General features: G+C 41.0%; 1 protein-coding gene across 1 annotated transcript in view; it reads left to right on the top strand.

Annotated features, from left to right (window-relative positions):
* The window catches only part of FNDC3B (fibronectin type III domain containing 3B), a gene marked incomplete at its 5' end in the record, with an annotated part of 105,778 nt that overhangs the window by 30,355 nt on the left and 57,495 nt on the right, over positions 1–17,928 (top strand). Inside the window, 5 exons of the mRNA XM_008944647.1 lie at positions 1,313–1,371; positions 7,322–7,479; positions 9,828–9,887; positions 12,694–12,832; positions 13,160–13,213. Of these exons, the coding sequence (XP_008942895.1) occupies positions 1,313–1,371; positions 7,322–7,479; positions 9,828–9,887; positions 12,694–12,832; positions 13,160–13,213 (470 nt within the window). The remainder of the gene's footprint in view (positions 1–1,312; positions 1,372–7,321; positions 7,480–9,827; positions 9,888–12,693; positions 12,833–13,159; positions 13,214–17,928) is intronic.

The following is a 17,928-nucleotide window of genomic DNA, read 5'->3' as shown; positions in this document are numbered from 1 at the left end:
GGGAAAGGTGGGCATTTACACTGGAGTTCTGCCATCAGCGTTCAGCCAATTCTACTTTCTGGCAGCCGAGCACATGGATTTTTTTTAAAAAAAGATATTGTACTTTTTTTAAAGCAGGTCACAGACAAAAATAAAGACACATTCTTGAGCTGCAAGAAGTAGGTCAGGCTTTGGGGGAATCATTTGTGGAAGCTGTTGATCCCATCTTACTGGTTTATTAATATTTTTTGATTCCTATGCCAAATTCATATGCTTTCTGTAAAGAGATCCTGCTCATTTTGCTTTAGGTGCAATATATTCTGCTTTGGTGAGCAAACTTCTTACTTTAACATTAAAAAAAGAAAGAAAGAAAGAAAACAACCCAAAAATATGTTCCTAGTTTTCCATTAGAGAATACTGTAGTGGAAAGTGAGGCCTCTCTGTGCTGCAGTCCAAAAGGAATAAAGCTGCTTTGTGTCACCTCATTACTCTAAGCTAATGTTTTACCTCAAGACTTTTGCAGGGGGTGGATGAGGGGAAAGGCTGATTCTGCTGCTCAGGTGATCATCTCTGCAGCACCTTCTGTGCTCAATTAATCTGCCTAATTTTGGGAGGAAGTATTTTGCACCCTGCCCTGTGATAACTCTGTGTGTAGCCCCTGCAAGAGCTGCTGTACCGGGCTGCAGGCTTGGCAAGGGAGGATGGACTACTGCTAGTCAGGCACCCAAATCAGCTTGGCAGGACTTTATTGCCTCTGTAATTGAAAGGTGGCTGTTGAAAGAGCTTGGAGCGTTACGTGGTAATTACAAGTAGCTGCCCTGCACAGCTCTGCTGGCCTTTCCCCACGTGAGGCGAGGGTTCACATCCTATCCAGCAGCCCAACTCTACAGCTGATGGGGTGAGGATGTGTTTGGTTAACAAACCAGGACTAGGTCCAACAGTAACTGAGCTGTAGTTGTAGTAGAACTGTAGTTGAAGGCTGTGGCCTTCTTCCACAGCCAGGTTTTGGGAACAAGATGGTGTTGCTCTGTGAACGCAAATGCCAGTAAATAACACTGTTTGTAGAGGACACCTTTACAAATAACCTCACCTTTCTGAATATCTGCAATTACTGGAAGTCTAATTCCCTCCTTTTTCTCTTTTATTTTTTAAAATATTAATCAATGCAACTGAATACCTTAAATTCACAAGAGCAAAACAGCTGATGCTCTTGTACAGGTAACGTCTCTCTCTTCTATTTAGAAATTCCAGAAGAATTATGGACAAAGCTGATATTTTTGTTTAATCTTGTTCATTCATTTTTCTTCCTATTTCCACATTCTCTATTTTACAGAGTTTGATTCAGAAACAAAAAGGGTTCAAGACATTCTTTCTGGAATGGAAAAACCACAGGTATGTGATCCCAAATTACCACACGCTCACAAAAGAACAGCAAATGTGCCAAGTAGGTTGTCACAACATGCTGGTGATTTCACAGGGGTACACATCTGAATTTTTTCCTTAATAGATTATTGCTGCTGTATAGATCTAATTAATTTTGCCAGAATATAAATTTTGAAGCAGCTTTTGAGCTTGTGGGTATTGGTGGGCTTTTGCCCACTGCAAAAATTGCAACAGTCGCCTCTCTCCAGAGGACAAGTCCCAGTATTCATGCTGTGGTGGGGAACCCAGTGAACTGGGGTGATTGACAGAGCTCCTACCCCCTCTCCCTTGGGTTTAATTTCATTTGTCATGAACAATTTTATGTCTATAATAATGATTAAATTAAGCTAATTCTATTATTCAATGACAATGACTATATTCTGTGTTTGTCTGAGCCATAAAAGCACATGAGTTGTAATAGAATTGAATCACCATGTAAATAACCATGATGCTGGGTGTGACTGCAGTCAGGTAAGGTTATTAATAAATCTGGTTTGTAAATCCTTTGAATGTGATGGTTTTCTAGTTTGGTGTGTCAAATGGGAACCAGAAGGGTATTGTGGATATAAATGAACAGTCCAAAAAGCAGTGGAAGAAGCAGTCATGAGGAAGAGAGAGAGAACTGTGCTTTGAGAATTTTTTCACCTTTGCTCTGTCAGGACTCAGGCCTTTGTCTGGCCAGCTGGAAAGCCAGTAAAGAAATAAGCAAATAAAAGAAGAAGAAGAAGCCCAAAGAAAACCAGTTGGAAAGCTCATTTTAAAGACTTGGTTCAACAGTAACTGATAGAAGCTGATAGGAAGAAATTCGTGAGTGGGAGCATGAAGGGGTGGCCATTCCTTGGATGCAGAAGTGACAGACCCTAGGGAGAGACAGGGATGAGCATAGGCTGAGTTTTATTTATAGGCTCTGTTCTCTTGGATGCATTTGTTCTGAAGAAATACAAAAGGTGTGTTGGTGTTACATTGCTCAGTCAGTAGGTGTTGGATCCTAGAGCCAGGTTCAAAGCCAGCCAGAATCTAAACCAGACCTGCAGAGATGATAAATACCAGGGGGCTACAGCCAGAGTTTGTGCTTGTAAGAATAAAAGTTACTTTATTTCATGTAGAAACAAGTGTACTAAGCTAAAGACTTGAGAGAAGTGTTTCTGGGAGATGAGAAAGGAAGAAAGTGAACTTAGCACAAAATTAGGCTGGTTTATTTTACAGAATGAGTCAATATTTTTGTACAAAGGACTAGCTGAGTGTTGTTTATCTGGTAAAATGCCACAGCTAGATGCCTTGTACAAAGATTTGGAGAGATTACATGAAAAAATGTGTTATTTCATACTTATATCTATAGAGGTAAGGAAGGAAGCTATTTGAGCAGTTTGCAGGTTTCTGAGCTCTGTACAATCAGATTTATGATAACCAGGGCATTTAAAGCAGAAGAGCGCAAAAAAACTAAAAACAGATAAAAATAATTTTCCTTGAATCATTTAAAAACCAGAATCTTTATATCATATCTTTTTATATAAAAAAAATAAATCTAAAACCTGAAAAATGCTGTTCAATAATAATGACATTTAGTGAGAAGATGCTGGGGATTGTTATACTCTCTAACTTTGACATTTGTGAGTAATTAGTCACAGGAGCCTCGCAAATCATTAATTTCTATAAATGATTGTGTGTGTATAGTCGGTATTACAGCTGATAGAAATATATTATGCACAGATAGTCAGCTGGGCCATATTTCTTGGTGAGCCCTATGTATATATGAATGAAAAAAATAATGTATAGAAAAACAATTGTGTAGAAAGAAACAGCACAGTTAAAATGAAAGGGCACAGAGCAGTGAGTCAGTGGAAAGTGGAGTGATGCTGTGTCTGCAGCATGAGGCTTTGGTGTGTCCAAGCAAGCAGCTCTCCACCATCTGAAGGGACCAGTCCTCTGAGAAACTTCTGCAATGCTCCACAGTCGTGGTATCTCTTGGAGATATCTTTAATCGACCTTGTCCAGGTACAAAGTCTCTCTCCTATGTACTCATGTTTCCCAAGTACAAAATAGAGACACTTTTAAAATTATTAATTATAAAAAGTCTGGTTTTGATAATAGATGTTGTTGCCTGTTTGAGAGATGTGCAGCAGATCTCTAAATTTAATCAGTTTTATCCCTTTGACAACAAAAATTTCAAAGAAGCCTTTTGCATTTATTTTTTTTCCCCCACGTTGTTATTTACACTGAGATATATTCAGGGTAATAACCGTGAATTCGTTTGACCCCCAGGTCTTTTCAGACGTTGCCCTCGAGGGAGTAAATGAATGTTGCTTGCAGTGTAGTTCTCACACATACAATAAACCCCCGAACCACACGATGCCTGTGAATGCTAACCCGGAATTTGAAAGATAATGAAAGTTGTACAGAAACATTGTTCATTACCTGAAAGACGGGAAGGACCGATATTCATCAGTCTTGTAACCTTATTAAAGTAGTGCAGGAGTTGGGATTCTTTCCCAGAGGCTTTTGTAAAATAATTATTTACACCACCGAGTTTTGATAGCGTAGAAAGCAGGCATTTACTGTGTAAACTGAGAAGTTTTCAGAAACTAATTAACTGTGCTTTTCACCAGACACACAAAACTCCTTGTGGGAGAATCTTTTGTTAGCTCTCAGCAAAAAAGGCCAAGCCAGTCCTGTTCACAGTGAGCACAGCAATTCTGGGGACAGATGAGACAGGCTGGGGGAACAGGAAAGCAGCACAAAGGTTTATCTGCCCAGGCTATGAAGAGGCGCTTTGCTGCTTCTATTTCTTTGGTTGGATGAAATTAGGCTACCATTAACGAGTAATAAAAAGGTTTTCTACTTAAAGCTAGGTATTTCTGTCTGTGGGCTCAGTAATGACGTGAAGCCCACCATGGTGATGTCAGCTGTGCTTTTCCGTACAGCATGGAAAGGGCTGGTCCAGAACTGGTCAGCTGGTCAGTATCTTTTGAAAGGTGCTTGTTTTCCCAGGTGTAAGTGAGAAAAATTGGAGTTCAGCTACAGCGCTGGTTTGCAACTGCCTGCTTGTTATTGTCAGGGTATTGTAACTCCGTTTATTTAACTTGCCCCTTTTTCACAGCAAAGGTAGTGCTCCCTGCTCCACTCAGGAGTTCCTTGCTGAAGTGAACCAGTGGCTTTGGCCATTAAATCAGATGTTGAAGAGATACGCCCTGGGCTGGTAAACATGGTACATTATCAAGCCTGCCAGTCAGTGAGGAGCAGATAGGTTTATCTCTAACCAGCCAAATCTGTTCCCAGAGCTGTGCTCCTTTCTATACCCAGGGACTGCATAGATTTGCTTTTCTGACTTTATCATGCAGACAGTGACCCCTTGCTTGCTTTACTACACTTGCTGTGTGTACTCAGTGCGGCTAAGAATGGTGTTTAACAATTTCTGGTGTTTATTTTTAAAGCTGCACCAGCAGTTGCTCTGTGCATACCACCACCCAGGCAAGCCAGCAGCCACTCTGAGCTGGGTCAGGGAGAAGTTCATGGTATAGCTGGAGCAGCTTCACAGCTTTTATCCTCTGCGTAGACATGTCTGCACACTGACTTTTAGTCCGTAACTTTCTCTTATTTTAAGAACCTACGAAAAGCCTGACAGATAGTTGAAGTTCATGAAAGGCCAGAGTTTTTGCTGCGCACAGAATATATACGTGTGTCCTTCTGAGTAGTCATAGGGAAAAACATTTCAATAGAACATTGGCAGGATATCATGCCTCCAGCTCCAAGTCTGTCTGAATTGGTGAAAAACAATTATGCAAGCATATTTCCATCATAAAAGAAACTGTGTGTTGATGGGCTGAGCTGGCATAGTAGTAATGTATGTTTAAAAAAAAATAAAAGTCTATTTGGATCTTGCTATCCAATTTTCTGATGAAAGTATTATTTAAAATACAGACTTCTAGCTCTAAATATCCTTGCCGCACATTCATTCACATACGTGTGCCTGTCATATATATATACATATGAGATATATCTATATTTCAGTAGCTTAATTTATCTGTATATTTGACTCATTCTAGATGCTTACAAGCTATCTAATCCAGTATTATTCTTCACTGGTCCTGTTTTTTGAAGCAAACATTGACTTGATAGCATCAGAAAAATTTGACTAGAACAAAAAATCCCATGAAAATTCCTACAAGAATTTGTATGTTCATATTTTTAGAAAAAATAAGCTTGATACTACTGAAAATGTCTTGCTTTACAACTTGTTTTTCATGTTAGGTTGAACAGGTTTTCTTTTTGGCAAGACTTCAGTGAGCTACTACAAATGAAAATCTTTAATTTTAAGAGTAGGTTGTTTAAGATGAGATGTTTTGTGGTGTCACCTACTTGTCGGACAATTAAAAACAGATTTATGACTTGATCAGAAAGAATCTGCTTGTATATGGGTATCACACACAACAGTTGCAGCGCTCCTCAGCTGGAATCAATGTGATTTCATGTGAGAAGTTAAATATTTTCCACTATATAAAAGGTATCCAGAAGCTGGACTTGTAAACAAGCAGTCCCTGAATGTGATTTCCTAATGTTTCATTACCAAAGCATTTATGGGTAAGGTGGTTCAATTGTCTCAAGAAAAGTGCAGGATGTGTAACTAAGCACCTGCATCATTCACCTTACACCTTCTGAAATAACATTTTGCTCTGTGTGTTGGGAAAAATTTCTGTTCAAGTTGTTAATACTGGTGAAATTTGATGCATAGGGTGAGTAAAGAATGTAAAACCTCACACTGATTCCATCTCATGGAGTCTAGCTAAAAAAATATTCTTTGCATTTTCGCTACAGTTAAGGGAAAAAAAAAAAAGTACTGTTTTTCATTACAAAAAGTGAAGAGTTTGTGGCAGCGAGCTTAAGACTGTGGAGGCTTTCAGGCTTCCCTGGGCTTTTTTCAGAAGGCATGCATAAAAATGTTGTGTTGTCTTTCCAAGATAGCCAGTGCAAGTATTGTTTTTTATTTTTTTCTTTTGAGACAGTGGCAGGGGGAATTTTTTTTATTTCTTTCTTGGCTGGATAAGAGCAGAATGTTCTCTGGGAAGCTGCTGCTTGGCTGATGAGCGATGCCTCCAGCTCTGTGCCAGTGGGCTCTCCTGGTGACAAAGGTGATGCTAGTTCTGTAAACTCGGTCAGTCTAGAGTGATGTGGAACTCTGCTTCCAGATGAGTACGCCTGATAAAGTTGTTTTGGTGCAAGAGTTTGAGGTATTTTTTTATATGTGTTTTATTAGAAGAGGATCCTCATCCATCTGCTGTTTAGGTGTCACAGCCAGGGGTGACCACAGATCATACATGCTGCATTTCTCTTGAGGCACAGTAATGTAGTTTGTAAGTGACAGGTTGGACTTGTAATATGATTTTCCCTTGTGCTTTTGAGTCAGTGCAACCTTGCAGACCAGATTGGTTTGGGTTTTTTAATAACTTTTTTTGCAGTTGAATTATTTCAGTTTCGAATGACAAGAATGAACAGGAGGACTGAAAAAGGCATCAGGGTTTTATTAGACAATCTCCCTAACAAAAGCTTTAGAAAAAAATAGAGTACAAGGCAATCTATAGGATAAAGTCTTTGTTCAACTTAGTTCCACTTCCCTCCTGGTAATGGCCATGGCAGCAGGTACCTCCAGACCGGGTGCAAGTTGTCCTTTGTTGGATGCTCAGACAATGACGAGCCAGTTCACTGCAGGGGGACATCTCTGTGTTCCTCATCTGTTGCAGATTAGTTTATGCCATGAATCTCCATTTTTGTCTTGTTGATGACTATTTGTGACCTTTTGCGTTTCACCTCTAGCTTTGAAATTTCCTTTTTGCAAGGATTTGATTGCGAAGATGCAAGCAAAAAGCGATTACTTAGAGGATAGTGTTTTTCTTGGGATTCACACTAACTGATGTTTCACTTACAGGTTACAAATATTCAAGCAAGAACGGTTTTACTTTCCTGGTCACCCCCCACTGGCCTTCTAAATGCAGATAGACACAACAATGGTTTGCCTTACACCTGTACCTACGAGGTTGCCTTATCGGATAAAGGGAGGGATGGAAAATACAAGATAATCTACAGGTAACAGCCTCATTTTTACACTTGTGTTTTTGGTAGGAAGAAATTCTCCAAGCTTTTCAAGTTGGATACTTCATCACCGGAGGTGTTCAAGACCAGGCTGGATGGGGCCTTGCACAACCTGGTCTAGTGAGAGGTGTTCCTTCTCGTGGTTTGGAACTAAGTGATCTTTGAGTTTCCTTCCAATCCAAACCATTGTGTGGTTCTATCCTGGCATGCCCATCAATTGCAGAAAAAAGGCACATCTGAACAGCCTGCAACTATCCCCTGCTGCCCCATCACTCCCTTCCTTGCTGGAGGACTCACAGGGAACTGATTGAGTGCATGTGACCTGGTCCCCAATTGCTTTCCCATCCCACCTCCCCAGCACGTGGCAGATCTTGCACACGATGCTGTCTCCCCCGCTGCCAATGAAAAAGTTACTTTTTCTCTTCTGCTCAATGTCAAAAGCTTTTGTGTACACCATGCAGCCAGGATAGCTGCCTTCCTAATGCGCTAAATTGTGTGGACTTGCAGAATTAAGACCAGTAAAGCTTGGTTTTTGAGCTAACAAGCAAAAGTTTGAGGACTTTCCTGCTTCATAGGTTGCTAGATGAGCAGAGGAGGGAGTACACCAATTAGCAGGCTATGTAGGCTCCCCAGAAAAATTCAAATACTTGGCTCTCAGCAGTCTTCAGTAAAAATTCTGAGGGATTTCTCTCTGTCCTTCCAGTGATCCTCTGAGCTCACTCTGTGATCAAGTACATATGGTTTTCTCCTTTTCTTTTTCCCTGCTAATGACGTCTAGGAAAGAAAATTTTGAGATGTGACCTTGGCTATTGTGAAATAGCTAATCCCTCCCTCATTGAATAAAGTCTGGGTGATACAGCATTTATGAAATTACCACTTGAGACCAAACTATCTCCTTTCTTAAGATGTCCTGTCAATTAGAGTATTCCTCTGGGTATGCGCGAGGCAAGCCTGTATGAACTGTCTTGGACAATATAAAAAATAAACATGCTAACTAGGGAAACACTGCCTGATTTATTTATTTTTCTGGTATTTACACAAGCTATTTGTGAGCCAGTGTGAGTATCTCTATAGGTTAATGTGTGCTGCTGAGATCTTAAAATGGAAAGGACACTGCCTAGTACTTCTTGTGCTTGCTGGTGTGATGGCTGCACATTTTCTCCTGGTTATAAAATGTGCATCTGTTTTAAAGCTGCTAGTAGTAATTTGTCTCCTGCTGCTGGCCAGAGTGCAGCCATTAGCTTGAGGTGGTAAGTTCAGTCACAAGCAGCAGTTATCATTATTACTACAAGCAGAAGAAAGTCTGCAATATGTTGAATACATTGTCTTTGTAAGGAGGTGCACTCATTTCAGAGGGAAAACAACTGAATTAGCAGATCATTGCATTATATAAGAAAAGAAGGGGTTTTGGTGGGTTTCTGGCAACCCAGCAGGCATGTGCTTTCTGGCTCATACTGTTCTTTTCATTCTGACACATCTCCCTCCTGTTGTCCAACTAGCTATGAAATACTGCTTTATGCTAAACTGAGAATTTTCTTCTTTCCCATATTTTAATAAAATCATGAATAAGCCAAGCACTTACCTGAGATGATTATTACTTAAGTACTGACCCATACTTAGATCTTCACAGAACTGGTGACCCATGACTGAGCCTACTGTTCATTTACCACCAAGCAAGTCAAAAGGAAAAAGACTAGCCCTAGCTACGTTGACTATTGAAATTAATAAGGTTATAAGCTAGGTTTTTTCCCCTAAAATGTCTGAAACTGTGCTTTTACTTTTCTTGGTACTGAAAGAGATTTGGGTCCAGCTGTTAGGGCATTAAACATCTCCATGCCCTGGTCCTCACAGAGTGTGGTTCTGGAAGAGAAAGCAAATAAGTAAAACAGTTGTGCAAGAAAATGTACTTTTTCCTCTGAAATTCAAGGACTCTTACTTTTTCTAAGTAATGTGAAATGGTGAATGTGCAGAAAGTAGAAAAGTAATGTATCAGTTCTGCTCTTTTCTGCTCTGGGAGGGTTGAAAAACACAGTGAGCTTTACACAAGTCTCAACAAGATGTAGGAATAGCATTGAAATAAACCTATAGAGCTAGTTTACTCTGTAAATTTGGTTTATAACTACTTTTCTATGTATACAGAGCTTTATAAAGTTTTCAAGAAACATGAAATGTGTCCACAAATTGTTGGTATATTGTTTACTACTGATTTTCTGCAGTGGGATTTTTTTTTTGTCTTTCAAGTCACAATGTGAGAAAGTCACTGGAAAATCACCAGTTCTGCTAAGTGTGATACTGCTCTTCTTAATTTATTAACTTCTTGGCATTGTGCTTCTTTCCTGCAGTGGAGAAGAATTAGAATATAACCTGAAAGACCTTAGGCCAGCAACAGATTATCACGTCAGGTGAGTTAGTGTGACTATGAATGTCACTTAAGTATTAACTTTTCAATTATATGAGAATAAATGTGAAATTTTTAAATCTAACTATACAGTGTAGCTCAAGAATTTCTCCTCTGGAAGTGTGTTTTCAGTGGGTTCTGAATATTTTCTGATAGACTTTTATCTCATACTTTAAGTTGTGAGAGTGCTTTTGAACAATAAATTTTCTGTTACGTTGTCTTTGCTATAGTAAGAGGAAAAAAAGACATCTATGTGTCTATATTTCTGTCTATATGTATCAGTCCTGGAACTGCCTGTGTATGAAAGTGGGATGCCTTAAGCTTCTTAAAAATTTGACTTGGGCAACTGGTGTTTCTTCAGTTACTCTGATGTAGGTGTGCTAGCATTGAAGATACTCCAGCACAGTTTCTTCATAAATACTCCTTGCTCCATGAAGTAAATCTGCTGATTATATATCCATCTGACCAAAGTGATTTCAGCATTTAATTAAAAAAAAAAAAAATTAGATTCACACTGACCTGTGTTGGTGTTTTCAGATCATATTTCACTTTGATTCTAAAAATATTTTACACACTGTTAACTATTAACACTTCCTCACTTTTGCTCCCTGATGCTTTTGATACCCTTGTGTTGTCTGCTCAAGTTGCATTTTTTTTAATAGTTTGCTTATGCACCAAGGCTTCAAATTCACATCCTGTTCAGTTATGCTCAATATCCTTTATAAAAAACAAACAAACAAACAAACAAACAAAACACCTTTAACTCCTGTCTATTCTTTCCTTCTGTTTTTCCAGACAGGGCTAGGTTTGGCATGGTTTTTTACATCAAGGCTGCTCCCGTTTGCAAAACTCTAAAGAGCAAACATTTTGCTTCTGAGCTCTAAAAAAGACTCGGCACCAAAATGAGTCTGCTTTGCTCTGATACCATAGCTTCTTTTTTTAAAGATATTTTCTAAGGGAGCCCTAAAATGAAGTTTTCAAGCAGAAGCACAAGGCCAGGAGTAACTTCTTGTAAAGAAGTAAAAGATGCAGACTCCCAAGCTGGGCACTAGTTCTAGCCCTAGCAGCGAATGGATGGTGGAAGGGAGGAGAAAGTTGTAACCCGTTGCTGAGCTTCCTGCTGGAAGCAAGTAAGCAGCACTTTTAAAACCAGCTTCAAATGTTGGAGCACAGCATGACGTTGAGATCTCATGCCATTTTTAGGGACCTTGTGGGTATTTGCCCCACATCCTGCCTGACTTCATCCTACCTACAGCTCCTTCCTGGAGGTTGGCCAAATTATAAATTGTTTGTGAAGAGTTAGCAATAAAGCCTCTTTAAAAAAAAAAAGAGTGGCTACTAAATAGAAGACTTAAAAGCAGCAGCGTGTGTTTGTAGTGGAGGGAGCTGACACAGAAGAGTCCGGCTGTTCTCTATCCACGACAGTTTTTTTCCCTTTGTCGAAACTGTGTTATGTATTAACAACTATGAAGAAATAAATCTGTTAAGTAGAGAAGTTTACGAGGCTAGCAGTTGCTCGGCAGGTCGCCTTGGGTCTCCTTGACCTTGGCAGCATCTCTCAGGGCTTTGTGTCCTCACAGACAAGCTGCTTCTGCTTGTTCCTGCCGTGCTGGGCCCTGGGCACCCAGGACAGCCTCGTCTGCTCTGAACCTACCTCCTGCATTTCTTCAAGTAGTAGTATTTTGGTACCTTCAGAGATGACTGTGCTCCGTGTTTCGGTGACTTGGAGAAGATGCTCTTTAAGCTCATTTTGGCATGGTTATATTCCCCCATGGTATTTGTTAGATGCTTGGCTATGCACACATACACACCCCTTGCCAGATGCGGACTCAATTAATTAATTGCATTTCTTTTCACTCCTGCCTGCTAACAGGTGATGGGTAAAGCAGGACCACAGCAGTTCTTGTGAACCTCCCCCAAAAGGTTTGAGTCCACGTAGGTGGCCGTTGTACATAAATTACTCTTATCTACTGAAAACAAATTTAGCAATTGTCCTTTCTAAATCCTGCATTCAAGTACACAATAGCTACAGCCAGCTCCAAGGTCATCGTCTGGTCATGATTTGAACATTTTTTTGAGTAGAAGACTTCCAATTTGCGTTCTTCTTTCGCAGCATGGAAAATGTGAAGGGGAAAAAATAACGTCATTATTTTTTCAGAGAAAAGTACCTCATGAGGAAGTGCTCAACTATATTGTATTTTCTTTCCCACAGTATTTGGTATTGTATATCCTCTTCTGTGCTGATATATAGAGGATTTTCCTGAAATCAGGTTTGCTTTGAAGACTTCTGGTTTATCAGGATAATGTTCCTGAACTGTGTTAGTTCTAATTCCTGGAGGCCCACTGAGTGTTGATACCTGAGCTATGTAGGAAAAACGTGCATCCACGGAAGGAGACCAGCAGTTTTCACCACTCAGCATGGTACATGCGAATCAAATGTAAACCAGGCACTAAAGTTTATACCTTTTTCTCATGAGTTCACACTCGATGTTGTATGGCAAAGAGGATTTTAGCACACTGTGTGAAAGTCTGGCAATAAGTAAGGAAACAGTGGTGGAAAGAAAAGATGATAACTTGATGGTCTGTGGGACTATTTGTACAAAACACTGTGATGTTCCTCTGTGGCTGTGATTTTTTTTTGCATACTTGTATCAAGTGAAGTAGCATAATGATACCACCGATCTGTGAGAAATCTGTCATTACTGGATGGTATCGTGGATGCTTTAGTAGTCAACTATTATGGCTGAAGCAGTGCTGTCTCATCTCATAACTGTCAGCAGATTTTTAACCCGTTTGAATGTTGTTTCCAGGGTATATGCAACATACAACTCAGTAAAGGGATCCTGCTCAGAGCCAGTCAGCTTCACCACTCACAGCTCAGCACCAGAGTGTCCCTTCCCACCCAAACCCTCGCACAGGACCAAAAGCTCCTTAACCTTACAATGGAAGGTAGGTAATGCTTGGTTTGGGCAAGAAAGCAGTGAAAAATACGGTTTACTGGCAGTAAGCATAACTGTTGGAAATAACTGAAAGTCATATTCAGTAAAGGACTTGAACTTGCTGTACTCTGACACATCCTTCCCTGTGCACTGACTTGACTTTGAAAATGTATGTGTTCCGTTACATCCAGCTTCTTCTCGGTATTCGTCAAGAGGTTGCCAAGATATGTGCAAACCCCAAGCTTTGGTTTCACTTTAAAACTCTAGTCATTTGCCTTTAGGGGGAAGTAGTTTGCTCTTATTCCCCGAATCATCTGTTGTTTATTTTTGTTCATAGGCACCCATTGATAATGGTTCAAAAATCACCAGCTACCTTCTGGAGTGGGATGAGGTAAGTAATAACTGGTTGAAATAAGTACACAAATAAACAGCACTCAGATTTTACAAGGATTTGCTGAGTAAAGAAAAATAATTGAATACAGGTGAAAGTAGAAGTAGGCACATGAAATCCTGACGGCACTAGGTAAAGAGTTGGAAAGGTGAAAGGAGCAGTGTGGGAAAAGCTTTTCATTCGGTGGGTTTTATGCAGAGACAGTGTTCTGCTTTTGTCCTTTTGAAGTCTAACTTTTAATTGCTCATTTGGTGTACTTTAATAATTAGCATTACTTATTTATTAATTGTGATATATCTTAGACTTCTGTTTGTGATATCTTTCTCCTGGATGCCGCATGCAGACTAACGTGCTGTTCCTGGCCCAAGTGAGAAGGGGCATCACCTTGCAGCCCTTCTTGCAGAGCACATATTCAGGGTTTCCTTTACACAGCGGCAGTTAGTCCCCTTCCAGACACAAAAGGAAATAAGTTCTCTGTCCCAAAGATCGTAGGTTACTAGTGAGCAGCATGCTGGTGGGGAGAGTGCCAAAAGCAAGATTTGCTGGGGGGCAGGTTCTGGCTCTGAGTCCTCCCTGCATCCCTTTCTGCCTCCTTTCCATTGTTGCAAGCCGTATTTCTGCAGAAAGCATGAGTCAGTGAGTGTCATCTGTGGTGGAAGAAACATGAATTGGGTGACAGAAAAGGCTTCAGCAATGTGAAAAAAAGGTGATGAGTCAGGAAACGAAGAGCATGAAGGGGTGTTCAGTAGTGCAGTCTGAAAAACATCTCTTGAGATTTTTAGTAGTCTAAAAATAATATCCTAAAAGGGATATTCTGGTATGAATAGCTTTCCTTCATTCACTAGTAACGTGTTCCCAGACTGTTCTGCTACATGTTGGATGTTCAGAACCACTTGCTGTGCGAACTTTTACTGAATGCATTGTCACAGCAAGAGGGGTCTGCATGATGGGAAACCCACTGAACTAAAAGGAAACCATTCCAGAATGCCTCACTGCCCCTCTGCATAGTGGAAGAGGAAAGGTTGTCAGTGAAGAAGAAAAAAGTGGATTATGAGGTCAGGGAAAAGATTAAAAAGACATTTCTCCAAAAGGATGGGCCAGGATGATCCCATTACATCCTCTGCGACACCTTGACTGTCCAGTTGTGATCTCTTGGAAGGCTTCCAGTAGCTTGGAGCCGTGGGAACTGGATGGTATCGAGCGGTGGAGTTGTGGAAACGTGAATGATTCCAGCCTGCAAAGGGAAGGGAAGCAACAGAAGGTCTTGTCAGCAGACAGACAAACAACAGGCCCTTAGTACAGTGCAAATATTTTTGATGTTAACTTTATCCACGTGGAGCCTAGTTGTAATTTTGGATATATGTAAGGGGTTTCTAAAATGTTCTTGTCCTTGAAGCCCTTTAATACTGAGTATACACTTAGAGTTTTGTCTTTAGAAAGAACTGTTGTGTCTGCTTTTCTTAGAACACAAGTATTCTGGTTTAGGCTAGCTCATGTACTTGTGGGGGAGAAATGAAGACATCCGGATTCCCTTAGTCTGCCTGTTTTAATTTCCCTGTTTTCTCAGTAGCAATCCTGACACCTGAGACCCCAGTGGATAGGTGGCCGGCAAAGATGAAACAATAACGTCCCTGCACAAATTCCCTTGGTACATCTCTGGTGGTTTCCCATGACTCCTGACTGAAATGTAGTTGTTTGGTTGTGAGAGAGTTAATGCCACACGTGTGGCTTCACTGTGTTTCTTCTACTCTGTCAGGAGACAGAACAGCAGTTTTGAGTTGCTGAATTAAATCTTGCTCTTCAGGCTTATTGAAGAAAAAGTCTGAGGATGCAGGCCAGATGTGCCAACATCTGCAGGAGCCTCATCTACCTGTGACAGCAGCTCTGCAGGCAGTTCAGCTGGCTTTGTCTTGTGCCATTGCAAGCTGTGCCTCCAAGGCAGGGTGCGGGGACAACTGGAGTTACAACACTCACATACAAAGGAGAATTCACTTGCGGTGCCCTGTACCCTCACACTTGGTTGTGTAAACTCCACGTAAGCAAAAGCACTGACTTTGTTACAATGCCACACTGTGTCCCAGGGAAAGCAAGAAATAAATACATCAGGGAGGAGGAGGACGCTTGCCAGGCACCAGCAAGCTCTCTGCCAGATCTCAGCTAGAGCAACATTCATTAGCTGCAGGGCATAGAAGAAAATCTAAACATGGGAAAATTGGCAATCAGAAGGAAGTGAAATGGTGGCTGCAAGCAGAGGAGGCTTTGCATGAGCACAGAACAAGAAATCTGCCCAAAAGTGAAGTTGGAAAAACACCCTAAAATGGCTTTCTGCCTTGAAAGTTCAGGTCCCTTCCTGGGGAAGGGCTGTGTGTGAGTGAGCTGTGGAGAGCGCTGGCGGCACAGCAGCAATGTGCAGATTCCCAGAAGCTGTCATGCAAAGGCTGCAGCCTCAGCCTACAGAAAGAAAACTGGCATCTGGCACAGGAGTTGTGGCGAGTGGTGGAGGTGGTTGGGCAAGCATGTCTGGCTGTGCCCCAGAGACAGCTTGAGCTCTGCTGCCTGCTCCCACAAAGAGAGAGGTTCCAGGAGCCCCCTGGTGCTCCTGCCCAGTGGGTAACAGGTTGTCTCTCTCCGGGGCAATTCAGATCTTGGAGCACGTCAATGGTATCTCAGCTAGTTCCTCCTGTTTTTACAGGGCACAGACGTAGTGTAGAGCATCTAAAATGCAGCCAGGAGTGTGGGTGGCATCACTTGTGTATGCAAAAAATAAATGGCTTCTGTAAAATGACAGCAGCATGTTTTGCAGCTCTAGTATTAGGTGAGGCTTTGAATTGTAACAAGAGGACAGCATCTCATCTCTTCGTGGCTGCAGCTGGGGAGTCCCCCAGGGCTGAGGTGCTGCCATGCCAGCTGAGTGCTCCACCATCCCTGGAGGTGTTCAAAAAGCGTGTAGATGTGGCACTTGGGGACATGGTTTAATGGTATTGGTAGTGTTGGGTGATGGTTGGACTTTGATGGTCTTGGAGGTCTTTTCCAACCTTAAAGATTCCATGATTCTCTGGTTTAGCTGTCTTTTCCCATGTATACTTTAAAAAACTCCTCTTGCCTCATTAGATGAGCTTTAGGTGAAACAGAAATGATTAGCTTTTGTTTCTTTATTGGAATTAGGTTTGTTGTATTCTGAGCTCCTTTGAAGAGGTTATACTCCTTAATATATGCCAATTGTACCCAACTTCTTTTTCATCAGTTGACTTTTGAGTTTTTTCCTGACCTGCAGACTCTGGAAGATAGACTAGGCAATAGACAAAGCTATTCCTGCTATTACAACTTTTTCCCTCCCAATCTGGATTAAGTTGTTTGTAATGTGCCTGGTATTGCATGCTTTTTAGAAAACCCAAATACTTCCTTTCTTACTATTGACATCAGTCTTCGAGTTGTAATGCTTTGCTGATAAGCTGTTTTGTCTTAATATGTCTGGAGAACTATGGAGGACAGTCTGTTCTTCAACAGCAGTGGAAAAGCTCAGTTCAGCAAATTGTCACTTGGTTACACTGGGTGCACTCTAGCAAAGTACCCACTGACCTCACTGGAGTAAGGATCAGCACCTCCTCTCAGGTATTTTGAAATTCAGTAGGATCTGAACATGTCTGCGCCTCAGGTACTGGGACTGGCAATCGTAGTCTGGCAATAAAATCAGATCAAATTAGTAATTAAGGCAAATTCCACCTTCTGCCTCTTTTTTAATGAACTTTACAAACCTGAACTAGTCAGCTGATGACCCTTTGCCAGGATTGATTATTTAGGGTAAGAAAAAGGCTAATCATAAAAAATAGCATTAAAAATAGAGCAAGCAGGAAACCTCACTGTGAAGGTGGTGATGCTTTCTCCTGATGCCAGCCTTCATCAAAGTCAGCAAACTGTAACTGCAGTGAAAAATACCACTGGCACTGCTGCAAGAATCAGGCCTTTGTTACTAATTGGATGTGAAATGATCATTCTGTGGTTAAGAGGTAGTAAATAAATGTTTCTCTTGTGCATATGGACAGTGAGAGTTTCCTATTCATCCTCTAGGGGAAAGTGGAGGACTCTTCTGAGCCACAGACAAGGACATCCCTCTCATGCAGTGTGTGTTTTGTCTATAAATCAAAGCAGCTTTAATTCTCATCCAGTAAGCATCTTATTTTAAGTTGCTTAAGAGAGGGACAGATACAACGCCACACTAATGATTTGGTGATGGATAGTTTATCTTCATTTATCTAAATATTAACTTAATTATTCTGCCACAAAAGTTTTAAACTTCTCAAGGCTAGCAGTGATGTGCTCACTTACACGAGCTGATAATCTGGGCCAGGCATCTCAGAGATGGTCCACTAGAATTCAGGTACACGGAGCTCCATGCTCTTCCTTGGGCTTGTGTTCACCTTCCTGCCTTCTGGATATGTCTATGCTGCTCCTGTGAGACATGCAAGAGGAGAGTCTGGGATAAAATTGTGTTTTCTGTGTATTTTAAAGATGTTTCATAGGTCCTGTCCTAAATGTTTGTAGATACAGAAGATTCAGTCCCTTGTATAAAAGCCTGTACAGTAAACGCTTTGCAGAGATATTAGGGTGTGATTGTTGCCAGTTTGCTCCACAGCTTTGTGCCAGATTGAGTATCAGCATGTTGCCTTTTACTGCCAGTGTGAACCAAATGCAGAAGTTAGTGCTGGCGTGGCTGC

This window comes from Merops nubicus, unplaced genomic scaffold, assembly GCF_000691845.1.
Source record: "Merops nubicus isolate BGI_N331 unplaced genomic scaffold, ASM69184v1 scaffold1017, whole genome shotgun sequence".
NCBI lineage: Eukaryota > Metazoa > Chordata > Aves > Coraciiformes > Meropidae > Merops > Merops nubicus.
This window is presented reverse-complemented; position numbering and strand designations above follow the sequence as displayed.